Source organism: Miniopterus schreibersii, assembly GCF_964146895.1.
Source record: "Miniopterus schreibersii genome assembly, chromosome: 8".
NCBI classification, from domain to species: domain Eukaryota; kingdom Metazoa; phylum Chordata; class Mammalia; order Chiroptera; family Miniopteridae; genus Miniopterus; species Miniopterus schreibersii.
This window is the reverse complement of record NC_138109.1, coordinates 59,471,954-59,489,110: the sequence shown is the minus strand read 5'-3', so window position 1 is coordinate 59,489,110 and position 17,157 is coordinate 59,471,954. Positions and strand designations below refer to the sequence as shown.

Sequence of the window (17,157 nt, the reverse complement as noted above, 5' to 3'; positions counted from 1 at the left end):
GGGCCCTTTTAGGGAAATTTGAATAGGAACTACATGTTCAAGGAACATACTATGGAATTACTATTAATTTAGGTGTTATAATGGCATTGGATTGTGTAGCACATTTCCTTATTCTTAGGAGATGTATACTGAAATACAGAGTAGTGAAATGCCTTATATCTACATTTTACATTCAAATGGTTCAGAAGACATACATAAATAGAAAGAATGAAAGCAAATGTGGCAAAATAGTAACTGGTGAAAATAGCTGAAGGGCAGATGGGTATTGTACTATTATTTTAGATCTTCTGTAAATTTGAAAATTTTGAAAACTGAAAGTCTAGAGAAAAATTTTGTAAGATGTAAATAATATACAAGATGCTTTTATATTTGCCTCCTGACCTAGGGTGCTTGCTACTACCTCATCTGTGTATTTAGTACATTAACTAGGCGTTAACTGGTTAAATTCTCTAAAATAACACACAAAAACTTCTAAGAAAATTATCTAGTAACAGAGTATTAAAAAGCCTATGGCTTGTAAAAATGGCTTTTAAAATCTGCTATCTTCCTGTCTAAGGAAGTGTCCTTCCTGTGGCAAGATAGGGTGAGTTATAACCAGCATTAAAAACATAGATAAAGAAACAAATAAACAAGAATGGATTCCTAGGCATGCTTATGACAATATCTGTTTAAAAATGAGGCTGACTACATTCGCGGGTTTAAACAAACCTGGCCCCTCCCTCCTCTTCTCTCGCCTCCACAGTATTTTTTAGGATTATAAACTACTAAACCCCACTTTTCTCCCAAGCACTTGTTCAAAGCAACTTAACAAAGTATTCATCTCAAAACATGCTGCTTAGAGCTATTGAGAAAACATTTCACACTTTCTCTTCATTCTTCTAGCTCGAGGAACCACCACATGTAATCATTCAACTTTTCTAAATAGTACATTGGAGTACAGGAGATGTAGTTGAAGAGATCTCTGATTAAAATGTCCACTTTCTACTGTGGCCATTTACACACTGCACAAATACAGTCACTTTTTTCCCCTGCTGACTATGGCATTTACTGATTTTTTCAATCAACTGTAACAGAACATGTGGCACATCCTGGGCTCATTCCATCTCTACCTCATCCTTCCTCTGATTGCACCTCCCATGGGTGCAGGGAGGAGCAGGTGAGTGTGTATGCCCGAAGTCAGTACTAAACAGTGCAGAGAGGCAAACACCAGAATCACTGCTCTTAGTAAAATATTCCTCTCCACACATTTACTGTTATGTTAAAGAACATAGAGTTTTGATTATATCAACCCATTACCTAATAAAAAGCTTAGAGAGTTGGACTTCATATTTCCCTTACTCGTTGCCATATCTCCTCACGAATATTGATGCTTTTGAATCATTTTGGTGGTCTCCAAGTACTTGGTTTTTCTTCATTCTTTAGAACAGTTGTCTTAGTTTTCAGTCATAGGGGTCAACTGTGTGGAATTTTCTCAGATCCTAAACATTTTGTTTAGTTCCTCATCATATATTATTAGACTTTGAAATAATATTTTTTGTTTGAGAGGTAGGTTAACCAAGAAAGGGATTTGAGTTCAAAATTGAACCAACCTCTGTAGACAGGGAACTGACCAGCTGAAACTAACATAGAAATAATGTGAAGTGAAACTGATAGCAGAATTGAAAGAAATTAATTTAAGAACCCTTGACAGTTTTCCTCTATTTTTGTTTTTAAATATATTCTTTCTGGAAATGTAGAGACTATTTGTAAATAAGGTTATGAGTCTTGGTCACTTACCACATTTACCATTGTGGTGGTAGTTAAAAGAAATATTTCTCTCTTTTTTATATGTAAAATTCTACTAAGTAATTTTTATAATGAATGCAAACTCATAAAATGTTTGAGATCCTTAAGAAATAGGATTAAAAGTAATCTATAATTGGCACATAAATAGAATTTTGAGTTTGTGTTAAAAAAATAGTTGATGGTTAATTTTCAAAGGTCGTTCAAACCAGGGCTCTTCAAGTGTAGGTCTATAGACTGGCTACATAATAATCACCACTTGTGTGGCTTTCAGAGCGTACTGATTTTCAAGCCCCATTCCCAGATATTTAGAATTTGGTAGGTCAGAAATGGTTTTTAATCTATATGTTTACAAAGCTCCCAAAGTGGTTTTTCTTCATAATCATCTTTGGGAACTACTGTTTTAGGCATTTCTTAAATTATATTGTTTATATTTTTGTATTCATTTACTAAGCTATATTTTAAAACTACTTTAAAGTAGGATGTTTTTGCAGATAACAGAAAACCCAATTCTGAATTTATTTATGTCTTATTAATAATAAAAGGGATTTATTGGCTCATATACCTAAAAAGTTCAAAAGCAGGATGTGCTTTGGGAAATTTGATGTGGGCTCCAACTTATTGCGTTGAACCATGATTCTCAAGGCTCTGCCCTTATTATTTTCTCCTCAGGTGATTTTCCTTATTGTGTTAAAATGGCTAACAGGTGAGCTTTATACCCATGTGTCATAATGTTCAGAATAAGAAACTGCACCCCATAATTTCCAGCAAAAGATTTTGAAAAGCACACTATTTGTGCAGCCGCTAAATCAATCACTGTGCAACACAGGTGTGATTATCCTGTTTGGTTTAAACCCTACCAATCAGGGCCTACAAATGGGGTTAAGGATGTGGGTAATTCCAATCCTAACGCCACTACATAATGAGGGAGAGAGAATAGATCTTGAGGTAAAAAACCATAAAACCTACAAAATATTAGAGATTACTATATGTAACTCAGCTCTCTGTAAAATTATATTCTATGTTAATGAGATACTAATTTATATGATTTTATCACATTACTTTTTAGTTTCTTACGTTTCCAGTAAAATGTGAAGAAAGTAGTATCTATTCCTAGAGCAAAAGGTAGATTTTAAATGAAGAATCACTAACCTTTGTGGGATATACATCTTTTCACATATGTAAATGAAGTACCATGTGGACCAAGTGGTCATTTTTTTAGCAGATGGGAAGGAGAAACAATGAATTGTTTTGTTTTGTTTTGCTTTATCCTCACGAGAGGATATTTTTTCCATTGCTTTTCAGAGAGAGTGGAAGGGAGAGAGAGGGAGAGAGAAACATCAATGTGAGTCATATTGATTGATTGCCTCCTGCACCTGCCCTGACTGGGGCTGGGTATTGAGCCTGTAACCGAGGTATGTGACCTTGACTGGAATCAAACCCGGGACCCTTCAGTCCATAGACTGACACTCTTAACCACTGAGCCAAACCAGCTGGGGCTGAATTGTTTTTATTGATGACTTCTTTCTCCCAGTATTTTACTATGAAAAATTTCAAACATACAGCAGTTGAAAGAATTGGACAGCAAACACCATAAACTTTCCACCTCCATTCTAAAATTAATATTTTGATGTGTTTTATCTTTTACTTCATCAGAAACTCACCTAACCTTATTTTTCTAACTACATTAGTTTTTGATGCATTTCAGAGTAAGTTAAACTTGTTATACTTTACCCCTCGTCACTTAAACCTGCGTATTATTACTAACTAGAGTTGTGGATCACCTTTTGATTAATGCAAGGCTTATATACAAAGCTCTATAGTTTAAGGCTTTAATATGAATTAGATTATTATAGATACTATACTGGTAGTTGCTAAAATATTCAAAGATAGATCTAAGAATGAAATGTACATTTAAACCTTTTTCGAATGTTACTGTATGCCCTCTTAATATAAAGTTTCTTTTATTGTGTGCCAAAAGGGCGTATTTAAGGTCTGTTCAGTGAAATTACAGAATACCAAAATTGTTGATGTGTTGGAGCTCTTTAAATTTGTTACTTACCTAATAGTTTTGTTTAGGAAACCGGTTAACTGTAGCAATCTATTGTTATCAGCTAGACAAAAAAAAAACACACCAAAAAAAACCCTCAAGAAAATGGAGGTTCTGGGTAAATTTATTAGTGTAGCTGACATTTTCCCACCTGCTTATCAGAAAGAACATGTGGACATTGCTTGAAAATAGAAAGCTTAAAAATACTTGCAAAAAAATCTTAAATATTAGATAATTGAATGAATTGTCTCACAAGTGAAATTACTTGATATCCACTTCTTAGAATATAATAGTTAATTATACTTGGGGGTATGCAAATATATAATTATTCAGTTTTTACATTTAAAGAGGATTCTTAAAAGACCTTGAATTTACATACTTAAATGAGAGCCCATTTGTAGAACATAAAAATCCCAGACTTTTAGCTAAAAGGTTATTTATACCATTTTAATTTATTAAGTAGCATTTAGAACATCTCTCACTTTTCACTTCTGTTTTTTAAGTAGCAGCTATATTCCATTTAAGGGGACTGTTGAATCAGAATACTCCATGCAGAGCTTTCCAACCAGTGTGTCCGTCACACTGATACGCTGCTAACCTGTGACAAGTGTGCTGGGATGGTGATTGTCTTGTCCTGGGGTCACCCTTCCTCTTTCCTCACTGTAGCCAGTGTACCTCACAAGTTATTTATGGGGCACACCTGTGTGTGTGTGTGTGTGTGTGTGTGTGTGTGTGTGTGTGTGCGTGCGCGCGCATCATAGTCTGACTTTTTGTATGTAAAAGTTTTGCAGAAGAAACCAAATATTAAGCTTTGTAAAGTTAAATTTAAATCTTAAAAGAACAATTATATATAATTGGAGTTAATCAAATATATGAAGTTTTTCTCTTTGAAATTCTGCCTTTTTTCTACAATTAATGGAAATTCAAGGAACATCTGGGGGTTTTTAGTCATAAAATCTAAGAGGGCTTCTTTGATTTCCACAAGTATCTTTCAGGAGCCTTTTTTTTTTTTTTTAAAGTTAAAAACACTCCATTTTTTAATGTATAACTTCTTAACTGCCTCGTTTTTTTATTAAATGCTGCCTTTCCTCCAAAGAAATCAAGGTGCTATAAAAAAGTTTTTAGCTAAACCTTACTAAGGCCTACCTCTAGAGGAAACAGCTCTTTGGAGTTACTTGTTTGCTTTGTATAAAAATAAATTTAATGGTTCCTATCTTGACGAATTTTTTTCATGCAAGTTTCCCTACAGGAAAGAATTGGTATTAATAATTGTTACTACTCATTCTGTATCCTTTAAACATGAAGTATTTCTTCATTCTTGAACTTCTATCTTACAGTGTTAGAGCTTACTTGGGCTTTGTCATTTTATTTGTCCTGAAATTTTTATTGTATCCCACCTGATATTACTGCTATAGGATGTCCAAAATCTTTAAGTACTTTGCCTTCATTGAGGACCAGATTTAAAGGCACCTTTCTCACCCTAGCCACTTTTGCTCAGTGGTTAGAGCATTGGTCTGCGGACTGAAGGGTCCCAGGTTTGATTTTGGCCAAGGGCATGTACCTGGGTTACAGACTCAATCCCTAGCCCCATGGGAGGCAACCAGTTGATGTGTCTAACATCAGTGCTTCTCTCCCTCCCTCTCTTTCTCTCTACCTCCCTCCCCCTTTCCACTCTCTCTGAAAAGCAATGGAAAAAATATCCTCAGGTGAGGATTAAAAATAAATAAATAAAAGTACCTTTCTCCAAGTCTGATTTTAAACCACAAACATCTAGCCTTTCCATCTCATCCTGAAGGCTTTCTTCCTAATAGTGTATTACACTTTCTGTTTAATCATCCATTTCAAGGGAATTAATATGATGTGATACTAAAATTAAAAACCATCAAAAAGGACAGCTGAACACATATATCCAAGTGAGTAATTTCTCATCAAATTATTCTCCTTTGGAAGTATATCCATTCATCTACTCAGTTGCTGCTGACATTTCTCATACGACATATAGTACTTGGAAAATACCTTTTATAAAAATCATAGCTTTATTTATTTTACACCAATGAATAGTCTCCCTCCATATATTATTTTTCTCTTTCTTATATTCTTTTCACTTTACTCACTCACGACTTATTCCCTTCTACTTCACCTCATCCTTTCCCACTTTGGGATTTACAGGACTGAGATGGAGTGAGTCTGTAACAAAGGAAGATCTTAGGATGAGATACAGACTGAATTTGGAACCTCACAGACTGAATTTGGGGAACCTCAATAGAGAATGTCTGATGAGTGCTCAGAATATTTTAGCTATTATGGTTGCAAATGACAGAAACCCATACGCAAACTGGTTCAAATAATAAAGTGACTTTAAATGGGGGGGAAAAAAAACAGGTAGGAAAGGCTTCCGAGATAATTTAATTAGGACTCTGACTTGGTATCTGCTCTTCTGTTGGTTCTGCACAACAAACTAATATTTTAATTAAAGTTTCAAAATACATTTTTTTCCTTAAACAAGGGCTTATGGCTAAAATTCATTGGTATCTTTGGTATATATATTTAAGAAGCTTAGCATATTTGGAATATAGTAATTGTTAAATTACATCTTTGCTTAGGTGATTTATATGTGATATTCATGTGTTTAAATATATAAGAAAAGTTTGAGAGCCTGTAGAAACTATAGTTGTTTTTTTACAGCTATACAAATATTAATTAAATCAAACTGCTTCAGCAGGCCATATCCAATAAAAGGTTTTTAATGCAGGGTGCCAAAAAAGAACAAGAATGCAATAAGGGGAGAGACTGTAGCGGCAGTTGTCAACTGGTGTGCTGTAAGAATTTTAAAACATGCAGTACCAGACTATTTAGTCAGGGGCACTGATCTCTTTTCCCTTAGATGTCAAGTAAAAAAATGACAACAACCAACACAACAATAGCTATCAGTGTGAATGAATCAAAATTATACCTTTTTTTAAATGTCAAATTGGCAAAAAATACATTTTTTGGTGTACTGCAGAATTTTAGTAATTAATTTATGTATGCCATGAGATGACAAAGGTTGAAAATTGCTAGCTTGGAGGACTAACTTGATATAAGGACTTGAGGAATAGACAGGGTACATACAAATTCAATCAAGGTGGCAAGGACAATTAGTGCAGAAGAGCAGTCGTGTTGGAATGGTGCCCTGACTATAGAGGAGATACCCATTCTGCTGGAGCAGTTCTAGTTAGTTCCTCTTTCTGCCAAGGATGTTAGGGAGGGTGGGTAAGAAAAAAGCAGAGGGTAAATAGACTTGGCTGCAGTGAGAGAACCAAACCAGTGATGTCCAAGGTCCCTTCTTACTGTGAGTGGAAAAATAGCAGTAGGTATCGCCACACTGGAAAATGTTCTTTACTGCGACCCATTACTCTCATGGTAATTGTACAGGACCTAAGGCACATTTTAAAACTTACTTTAAAAAAACAAAACAAAACAAAACAAACAACCTATATATATTTAAGTAGCACTAAGATAACTTTTACAGGACTTTCAAAGCTCTCCCAAATCAAAATGTATCTTGCTGCTCTACACATACTGATATTGAAAGATCTTCAAGTTGTATTCTTGAGAGATAATAGCAAATGTAAAACAGTGTGTACAGTATCTATAGTATGAATAAAAGTATGTGTGTACTACACTAAAAAACTGGTAACAGTAGTTGTCTCCGTGGAAGGAAATGAGTGGTTGGTGACTGTTAAAAGTAACTCAGTACTTTTCTGGTTTCAGGAGTTACTGAGTAGTTTAAGTAGAAGTCTCTGGATCAGAGCTTCTTAACATTTTAAGCATCACATATGACTTGCTAATTACAAATAATCTTAGATATCAAAAACAATTCTATTTTCACTCTCTAGAAAGCCCTTTATCTTAAAAGTTCACATTTGTTTTCAGGTAATATAAGAAAAAAACAGCTCCTTCCCTTCCTAGCCCATATCCCCGAAAAATGGTTCCTACGTGGTCTGGAACTAGCTGTTCGGAGTGGAGCACCTGTAAGCAGCCACATCTGGCACTCCCAGCACGCATGCCTGAGCTAATTGAACAGCAGCAACCCAGGGCTGTTCTCCCCTTTTAAGAGTGGTTTGAAGAGCCTTTTTCCTCCCCTTCTCTGTTCCCTAAGCAAAAGCAGATTCCCAGGGCAGCTGTAGGAGGCTCACTACCTTCTCCACTAACCATTGACTGACTCTCTTATAGAGAGAAAATCATTTGCCCTCAAAATGACTAGATAAAGGGCTTTGAAATTCTAGGGTAATTTTTTTCTCTACTAGATCCAATTAACTATTGATTTGTAAGGGTCTCTCAAAGGTACATTTTGTAAATTGTATTTATTGTAAACAGTTCCATTAAGTACTATTTAGAAATACTCAGTAAGGTTTACTATGCATTATTTTTCAGAGATAGTTTGAGAACAGATTTTTTCAGAATTTAGCCGATTAAAGGATATGCTGTTATGCTGTCCTATATTTTCAAATATTTGAGTACATGCTGTGAAAATAGTCTTTTGTTTTTGCTTTGTGTTGTCGCAAAACAGAAAGAAGAAGGAAAGCTTCAAGGACAGCTTAACAAGTCTGATTCTAACCAGTATATTAGGGAACTGAAAGATCAGATAGCAGAGCTGAATCATGAGGTAAGTGATAAATTTTGATCTTCACATATTTCTTTCTTCCTTCCTCTGTATTGTAACAACACTTTATTACCGGTTATGACCGGCTGAATCTTTCATGACAAGTGTTTTCTGTAAATTCTTGATTATAATTCTATTTTAGAAGATTGTCTTCTTTATAACAAGACTTTTTCTGTTCGAATATTGAAGATTTATTTTCCTTAAACCTCTTTAATCATGATCTAAAATAGTCAATTAGTATTTGTATGAAAAATATTTTATTTTTTATTATGATCTAAGATCCCTTGATAGTTTGCCTAAGTGTCAGAGTGACTTCAGTTAAGCTAAAAACTTTTTATACCACTAAATTGGTGGTATTTACCGTTGTGGATAGAGGGAAGTCATTTTACTCGTCTCTTCTTTTTCCCTGCCTGGTGGTATTACTGAGATTGCAAAAAAGGATACTTGCCTAATATCAGTTAACAGATTTCTTAGTATCTGAACACTTTTAAACTGGCACTACCTTGAATCTGTGAGATTCGACTCATGAAATTCAGATAGTTTTACTGGGGTACTATGTTAAATAATTTAAGTTATTTAAGCTAATATGTTTTTATTAGAGAAATACTTTCTGTTAATATGAGTCTAGGTCAATTTCCTTGTCCTCTGTTATTTTCTCATGATAAATATCTTTCTGAACACGAATAGAAAAGCATGTTTCTCATCTTACCGTGAATTATCTGTACAGTAATATTTATTCACAGTGACGATTTTTGAATGGGTAACATAAACCTCTTTGTTAAGAAGAAAAATTTATTTTGGCCACTAAGTTAATTTATACTTCAAAGGGAAAAGTTTGGACATTACCCTTTCCTGATATTACACTCTTCAGTTAAAGTCTGAGTGTTTTGAGTAATACCTCTTGGACGTCATCAATCTAAGTAAATTCTAAATGAAGAAACAAAGCATTAACAAACTGATAAATCTTAGATGTGGTTTAATTTAATTTGTCCTAAAATTTGGAGGGTCATTCCTGTAAATATTGATTTTCAGCCATGATAACATTTGAGGGATTCAGTATTATGTACAATTTTTACTTATTTTTTTATAATCTCTTCTGATCTTACAGCCAAGTATGAAAAAATAAGTTGCAAATAAGCATGTTCTAGAAATCCTTATTCTTTTGAGAACCCAAGCATTATTCCTTGCATTCAAAAGGTTTTCTCAAAGAAATTATGACTAAAATAAAACAATCTCCCATTTATAATTTTGACTTCTAGTGATAAGGAAGCTTTCATGTTGCTGAATTAATAAAATCATATGTGAGTTGACTTTATTTCTAAGACTAGCCTAAAAATCGGTCAGCAAATATTAAATTTGCCTGTCATGTATCTTGGCTAAAACTGATGGTATTTTCCTCATTGGGACAGGCAGAAAATAGTTCAGAGGAGGTTTAACATCGGTTTTCATGTGTGGCCTGTGAAAGCAATCTTTTATGTTATACAAATGTGCAAAGAAAATTAATCAACAGGGTAGAATTTTCTACTGTTAAAGAGCTAGATTGTTCAAATAAAAGCTAAAACAGTTTGTGATGTGATACTAATTGTGCGATTCAGAGTAGGCCAGAGTCCTGGCCTTAAGCAGGCCCCAGTCAGAAAAGTAGGAGAGTGAGTACAGTAGAGCTGGGGACCACAAGAGCTCAGAGGTTGGGAGTTTAGAGGAGGCCAGATTCTATTAAGAATTAATATGACTAAGTTGTGGGAAATAAGGGTAGATCGAATAGAACCAGCTTACAGTGAATCTTTAAAGCTAGAAGAAATTAAATTTACTAAATACTGTGAAACCATTATAGGTCTTCAGTTGGAGATTCCTTTTCATTATGTTTTCTGAGCAGATTTTAATACATTTACCTGTTTTAAAGTTTTATAACTAAGAAAGGATAGATGAAAACAAGATACTGGTTGTAGTAGACTTACGAAAATTATTATTTGTTATACCAGCTTCTTAAGAGGGTTAATTAAATAAGGTCACTTTTTTTTTCTAGTGATTTTTCATTTTATTTTTTCAATTACAGTTGTCATCCAATATTATATTCATTTCAAGTGTATAATATAGTGATTAGACAGTTATATAACTTACAAAGTGATCACCCCATTCTTGTAATATAGCACTTCACAGTGAAAAAAAGAAAAGTAACCAAAATGTCAAAAGTCTCAAATTTCCAAATTAACTTTTGCCTGTATACTTGAATTTTTCAAAATCTTTGGCTTTCAATGTAAAAATTAACTTTCAAATATTAATGAAGTGAGCGTGTGATTGTTAATAGTCACTTTGTTAGCTGATTTTCTTCTCTAAATGGTGAAGGAAATGTTGAGACAAACTTTGCAGATACAGTATTGTTGTACATGTTATAACAACTGTGACCACGTAGAATAGTCAGCTGTGTGAAATGGTAAAGAGGATTAAGGGGGTTATTTTTTATGAATGGCTGGTTTTATTATTGATCTATAAAATGATAGTTACTATCTATTGAGTACCCTCTGTAGGCCAAGCACTGTGTCAGACACTTCATATTTATTATTACAAACCCTCCTTCATAATGCCCACATGCTGGAAGTATTCTCAGTTGAATGGATATAGCAACAAACTCACAGTGATGAAGTAACTGGCCCAGGGTTTAGGAGTCGTAAATGGTTGAGCCAGGATTGAATTTAGTTTGGCCTGTTCTTTCCTGTGCTGCTTTTAGAGACATTAGATTAGAAGTAGACGGGGCCATAGTGCTTTGTAAACCTCAATAGGTAGTTTGGGTTTTATTCTCTGCTTAGTGGGAAGCCTTTGGATGGTTTCAAGCAAAGAGTGATGTGATCTGATTGGCCCTGCCTGCTGTGTGGTGAACTGATTGTAGAACACGAATGGAAACAGGGAAATTCACTAGGAGGCTGTTCAAATAATCCAGGTAAGAGCAGAGGTGGCTTCGAAGAATGGGAGAAGTGGAAATGTTAGCAATGTGGATGTATTAGAGAGATGTTTTAGAGGTAGAGAACTTGCTGATGGATTGTATGAGATACGTAGGACAAAGCAGTCAGTGACTCCAGAGACTTTTGGCTTAACAATCGAGTGAATGGATATTGCTATTTATTAAGATTGGGGAAGGGTAGAAGATCAAAAGCTCTTTTTTATGTTAAGGTTGAGATGTGTGTTAAACATCAAAGTGAAAATGGATATGTGAGTATGAGGTTCTAAAAAGTTCATGGCTGCCCTGGCTGGTTTGGCTCAGTGGTTAGAGTGTTGGCCCTTGGACTAAAGGGTCCTGGGTTCAATTTCAGCCAAGGACACATACCTCAGTTGCAGACTCCGTCCCCGGCCCTGGTTGGGGCACATGCAGGAGGCAGCCAGTTAATGTGTCTCTCTCATATAGATGTTTTTCCCTCTCTCACTCTCCCCCTTCCACTCTCGCTGAAAAGCAATAGAAAAAATATCCTTGGGTGAGGATTTAAAATAATTTTTTTAAATAAAAAGAGTTCAGGGCTAAAAATAGGTTTAGTTGTCATTAGTATATAAATGGCATACATAGATAAATAAAAGGGGGTCCAGGTCTGTGGCACTGCTTGCCTTTAAGGTCAAGACAGCCAGTGAAGGAGACCAAAACCACCAGTATATAGGAAGGAAACTGGTGAGTGTGGAGAGACACCGGAGGCCCCATCAAGGAGACTTTCAAGAAGGGAGCATTTTAATATAGTTATTTTAATTAGAATTTAAACTACCTGATCTTTCTGAGGAATGAATTTATTTTAAAAGATCTTCAGCATTTTTTGATATTTATCAGAGAATGATGGGTGATTTATGAGAGAATTTGAAAGGTGGTATGGTCTGTTACTGAGACCTCCTTCCTGAAGAAATTAGAGAAATGTAAGCTATTTCAGGACAAGGCTGACAGAAATAAAAAAAAGAACTATTATAGGATGCTGTACAGTACACAACCCAGTTAGGTCAAACCAACTTTCTAAACACAGACATTGTTTCCAGTACTCAGAAGGCCGCCTGTCATCCTGTCCCCTTTGTTGAGTAGGCAGTTTTTTAAGTCTTCACAAGAATCTTCTTTTATTTCTACCAGCCAATTATAAAATTAGGAGTTTGAGTAAATAAAAGGAAATCTGAACAAAGTTCTTACTGAAGTTTGGCTTAGAAAGTATTTATACATATACTCTTTAAGCTTTTAAATTCTGATAACTCTCTTTACATATACCTGAGCTATGGATTTAATTAAATATCTACCAGAGTATTTTAATGCTCTAAATATTCTGAATGTGTTTAATATGTATACTCTTTTTCTGATTTTGTTACTGAATTAGAATTTTTGAAATAAGGAACTTTAAGAATCACATGACAGGCTATCTTTTTTTTCCTTTCCCTTATATTTTTTAGTTTAAAAGTAGTTAATAAAATCATTTGAACTTGAACTTTTTTTTAAAGAAGCTTTTTAAAGACTCATTCAACATTGATCTTCATATAAGCTTTAAAACCAGAATATTAAAGCTAGAAAAGAACGTAGTCATTTGGCTCTAAAGCTATTGGCAGCTACTTTTTCTATTTCAAACTAAATGATGCTGTTTTTCTTTGTGTTTTTAACTGGATGCTGATTCTATACTGACTCTTTCTACCATTCTTTATTTTTTTTTAAATCTTCCTCTACTCCAAGTATATTACCTAGTTCACAGAGTACTAACCTAAAGTAGAATTGACACAAACTGCATGGATGGCAACAGTCTACAGCTGGACGCAGATATAAAAACCAAAAATAATGTTTGCTAATTGTACTCATGCCTGCTGATAATTAAATTCTAGTTTTAGAATTATTTAAGAAAAATTTCAATAGATGTATGTCTTTATAGTGAAAAGTGCTCAGTTCCTCAGTGTGGCAGGTTCTTAATAAAAGAAATTATCCCCTTAAATTTATTCTTTCCCTAGTTAGAGAAATGTAAAGCACCATGCAGGAGCTCACACAGCCTCAGTACAAGTAAAGTGTTTTTCTTTGCTGCCCAAAGAGGTCCCAGGTAGATAATGAGAGATCTTATTTGTACAACTACAAAAATTGCTTTAAGGCCCTTGGATTAAATGTTTAGCACTTTTTAAGTTTTGTAACCTCCATTTATGGATAAAAATTTCATTCCTAATGACTTATTTAAATGAGTGTTATTACTTCTCTTCCTCTTATATGTTCCATTTTATCTTGGATAAGCAGGTATTTTATTTGAAGTCATAAGATAAAAATTATTGTACAATGTACAGTCTTTTCTATCTGGAATAATATCACTATGTAAAAGACTTAAAGCTGAGATTTTAGATTCATATATATATATATATATTTTTTAAACCAGACGTGTTCTTAAAGTTTATCTAGTTTTTCACTTGATAAATAAGGAAGCTGAGGGCCCAAAAGTTAAGGGACTTACCCAGAATTACGCAGCTAGTTAGTGGCAGAGACGGAACTACTGCCCAGGCATTCTGACTTCTGATCTCCTGTATCCCACCACCCTACCACAATCCTGCCTACCCACTTAACTTCACAGATCAGATAGAGTAGGAGGTCCATATGTGTTTGAGTTAAATTAATTACTTCTCTCAGATGAAAACCCAATGTCTAGTAATTAAAAATCTACCCTCACCCAGTATTCTTTCCTTTTCTTTCAGCATCAGGTTCTGGACTTCTTTTCCACCTGAGACTGGGGATTGGTCTGACTTGTTTCTTCAAACTCTGCTTCAGTTTCCAGTGGCAGCTACTAAAATCTTAGCTTTTAAAAAATATTAGATGATTTTCTGAAAATAGATTCAACTGAGATTTTCTAGCCAAATTTGATATTTCCAGAAGTAGAAAACTAGATAGAAATAGTCAACCCAATTTCATACATACCTGTTATTTAAAAAAAATACAAGCTTCCCAATGACATAAATTAGCTCAGCTACTCAGTACGTTCTGTTTCAAGAGTTTGGTGGCCAAACTTCCAGCAATTGTTTCTAGATTAATTTTTTAAATCCCTGGAGGTGTATATCTTCCCATTCATTCTTTACCTTCAAAAGGATGTATAATATACCACATTCAGAGAAAAACTATACTAATCCCACCCAGGATATGTTACTATTATTCAAGACGTTTAGACCACTTTCTAGTTTTATGTCACATTCATAAAAAGAGGGTGTTCTACCCAATTATATGAATCTCTGTATCCTATTCCTACTGTAGGTAAAAAAGATTTTTAAATTAATGAAAATATGTGTTTCTAATGATAGGAATTTCATTAAGGAACTTGAGTTGAATCATGAGACTATGACACAAAAGATAGGCCTGGTAGGAGAGGGTAGGTGAGATAATGAAGTCACTTAGAAAAGAAAAATGAAAAATGAAAAACAAAGTGAGGAAAAGAATTAGAACCTAGTAAAAATAGCAAGGAAAGAAACCTCTTAGAAATATTGGCTAAGGTAGTATATGCCTCAGGAGAGTTCGTTAAGGGATTTCTAGGCTAAAATCTGGGTGAGCAGCCAGCTTAGAGCGTGCAGAATCAGTCAGAAACTAGGGATTTGGATCTGGTTCTGAGAATTAAAGGACCAAGTAAATATCCTCTGGAGATAATATCATACTGGCCAAGGAAAAGAACCAGTCGGAATTTTAAAGTCACACTTGAATATTAAGCAGTGCCAGTTGGGATGTTTTCTGATACTGTGCCAAACACTATTGAAAGTACAGTGTAGTCTTACTGCCAAGGAATTTACAGTCTAATGGGGAAAAGTATGTCAGTTAATTTGACAAAGACTATATAGTTGTTAGTGACAGTGAGCACTTAATAGTTCAGAAATGGGAGGCAACATAGCACTTAATTTCATTTATTTTAATTAATGGTTCTTGTACTCTCCTTTATGCTTAAGAATAGTCTAAACCGTGAATTCCGTGATGGCAAAGACTGTGTCTCATTCAGCCTTATACTCTTTAGAGTCTTTCAAAAGTCCTCAGTACTATGAACTCACAGGTTTAATCAGTTCTCTTGGTGTTCCAGTTGTCCTGAGTCTGACCAGTGAGAACTCTTTTAAGCTAGCACCAATATCTTTTTTTCTATAATTTCATTAGTCTCTGAGCATTTCTGTGTTTTCTGGCACTAGGTGGCAAATCTTTAATAGTGCTTTACATCAGGTGAATACATCTAGAGATTTAATTAGTAGAGTAGTAAAACAATGCTTATTAGTACTGATCTATGAATTGTTTAATAAATAGTCCCAACAATTTACTCTTTGGCAATTAGCTTGGAAATATAAATCATAAGAAGCCACTTCAAGGGAAACTGGGTGTCAAATACCACTTGGGTTATGAGAAATAAAGGCAGATGATAATAAGCATTTTTAAAAGGAAATGGAGCAAACTCTAAAGCCTGTAGGGACAGGTTTTTTAATTTACTTATAGTAGTTCTTAAGCAGATTTAATTCAGTAAGGGTGGAAAAGGCTTTTTCTTTTTTTTAGCATTCCCCTAAATAGACCATCTAATAGCTTCCTCTTAGATCTTACTAATAGGATGTGCTGAAGATTTCATTCAACCTGACATGAGCAGCCAAAATGAGCTCCAGTTTTAAAATCCAGTGAACTTACTCATGTACTCAGGTTTCAAGACTTGACTATTCATTTAAAAATTTTATTTATTCAAAAGCTGATTACTCCTACTCGACATCTAACTCTTAAGTTTCTCCTTTCATTGTCATGCCAGTATGAACTTTTAAACACATCTATAGAATGGAGAAGAGGGGGAAAATAGATATCCATGTAATTTATCAAGTTTCTAATAGCAGTTCTGGATTTCCGTTTGTTGGTTTTGTTTTTATAAGTCTAGTTTTGTTTCTGGATGTTGTATCTATTCTCCACCTTACTATACATGGTTGAGAAACTGTCATCTTTAGAACAGTGGAACTTAAAGTTAGGAGATGTGGATTCTAGGCCTAATTCTGCCACTGATTGTGATCTTGGGATGCCAGTTTCCTTCATGTATTCATTCAGTCAGTGAACATTGTTTTTATATGTTTTCATTGATTTTAGAGACAGAAAGGGAGAGGGATAGAGAGATGGAAACATCAATGAGAAATATCAATCAGCTGCCTCCTGCACAACACACCCCTACTGGGAATCGAGCCCGCAACCCAGGCATGCTCCCTGACTGGGAATCGAACCAGTGACCTCTTGATTCCTGGGTCAGTGCTCAACCACTGAGCAACACCAGCAGGGCCCAGTCAGTGAACATTTGAACTTCTTTTAGCTCCCAGGCATCCTCAGGCCTTGCCTCAGTTTCTATATTCCAAAAGTTATGCTAATTGATCTTCAAAGTCCTTTCCATCCCAGTCCTGTGCTAGATGTATAAAATTAATACCCAGTTGTTAAGGAATTCAGACTGGTAGGGAGAGGCAATCAATTTGAGCAGTGCTGTTGTAGAACCACATGGCATCATGGCCTAGAAACATATCAAAAGGTCTCTTGTTGTGTGTTGAAAGAAAAGATAGCCAGGAAAAGGAGAGCAGAAGGGTCTTTGGAGAGAGGCCGTCATATGCAAAGGTTTGGAGGCAAGTTAAGAGCTCACAAAGGAGACTGAGAAAGAGCAGCTATGAAAAGTAGGAGGGAGGTCCTGGCCGAATAGCTCAGTTGGTTAGAGTGTCTTCCTGATATGCCAGG

At 34.9% G+C, this 17,157-nt stretch overlaps 1 protein-coding gene across 8 annotated transcripts in view; it reads left to right on the top strand.

Moving 5' to 3' along the window:
- EVI5 (ecotropic viral integration site 5) overlaps positions 1-17,157 on the top strand; it is a 197,761-nt gene that overhangs the window by 165,248 nt on the left and 15,356 nt on the right. For all 8 annotated transcript variants that reach the window (XM_081144976.1, XM_081144979.1, XM_081144975.1 and 5 more), the window contains one exon: positions 8,385-8,480. In XM_081144976.1, the coding sequence (XP_081001102.1) occupies positions 8,385-8,480 (96 nt within the window). The remainder of the gene's footprint in view (positions 1-8,384; positions 8,481-17,157) is intronic.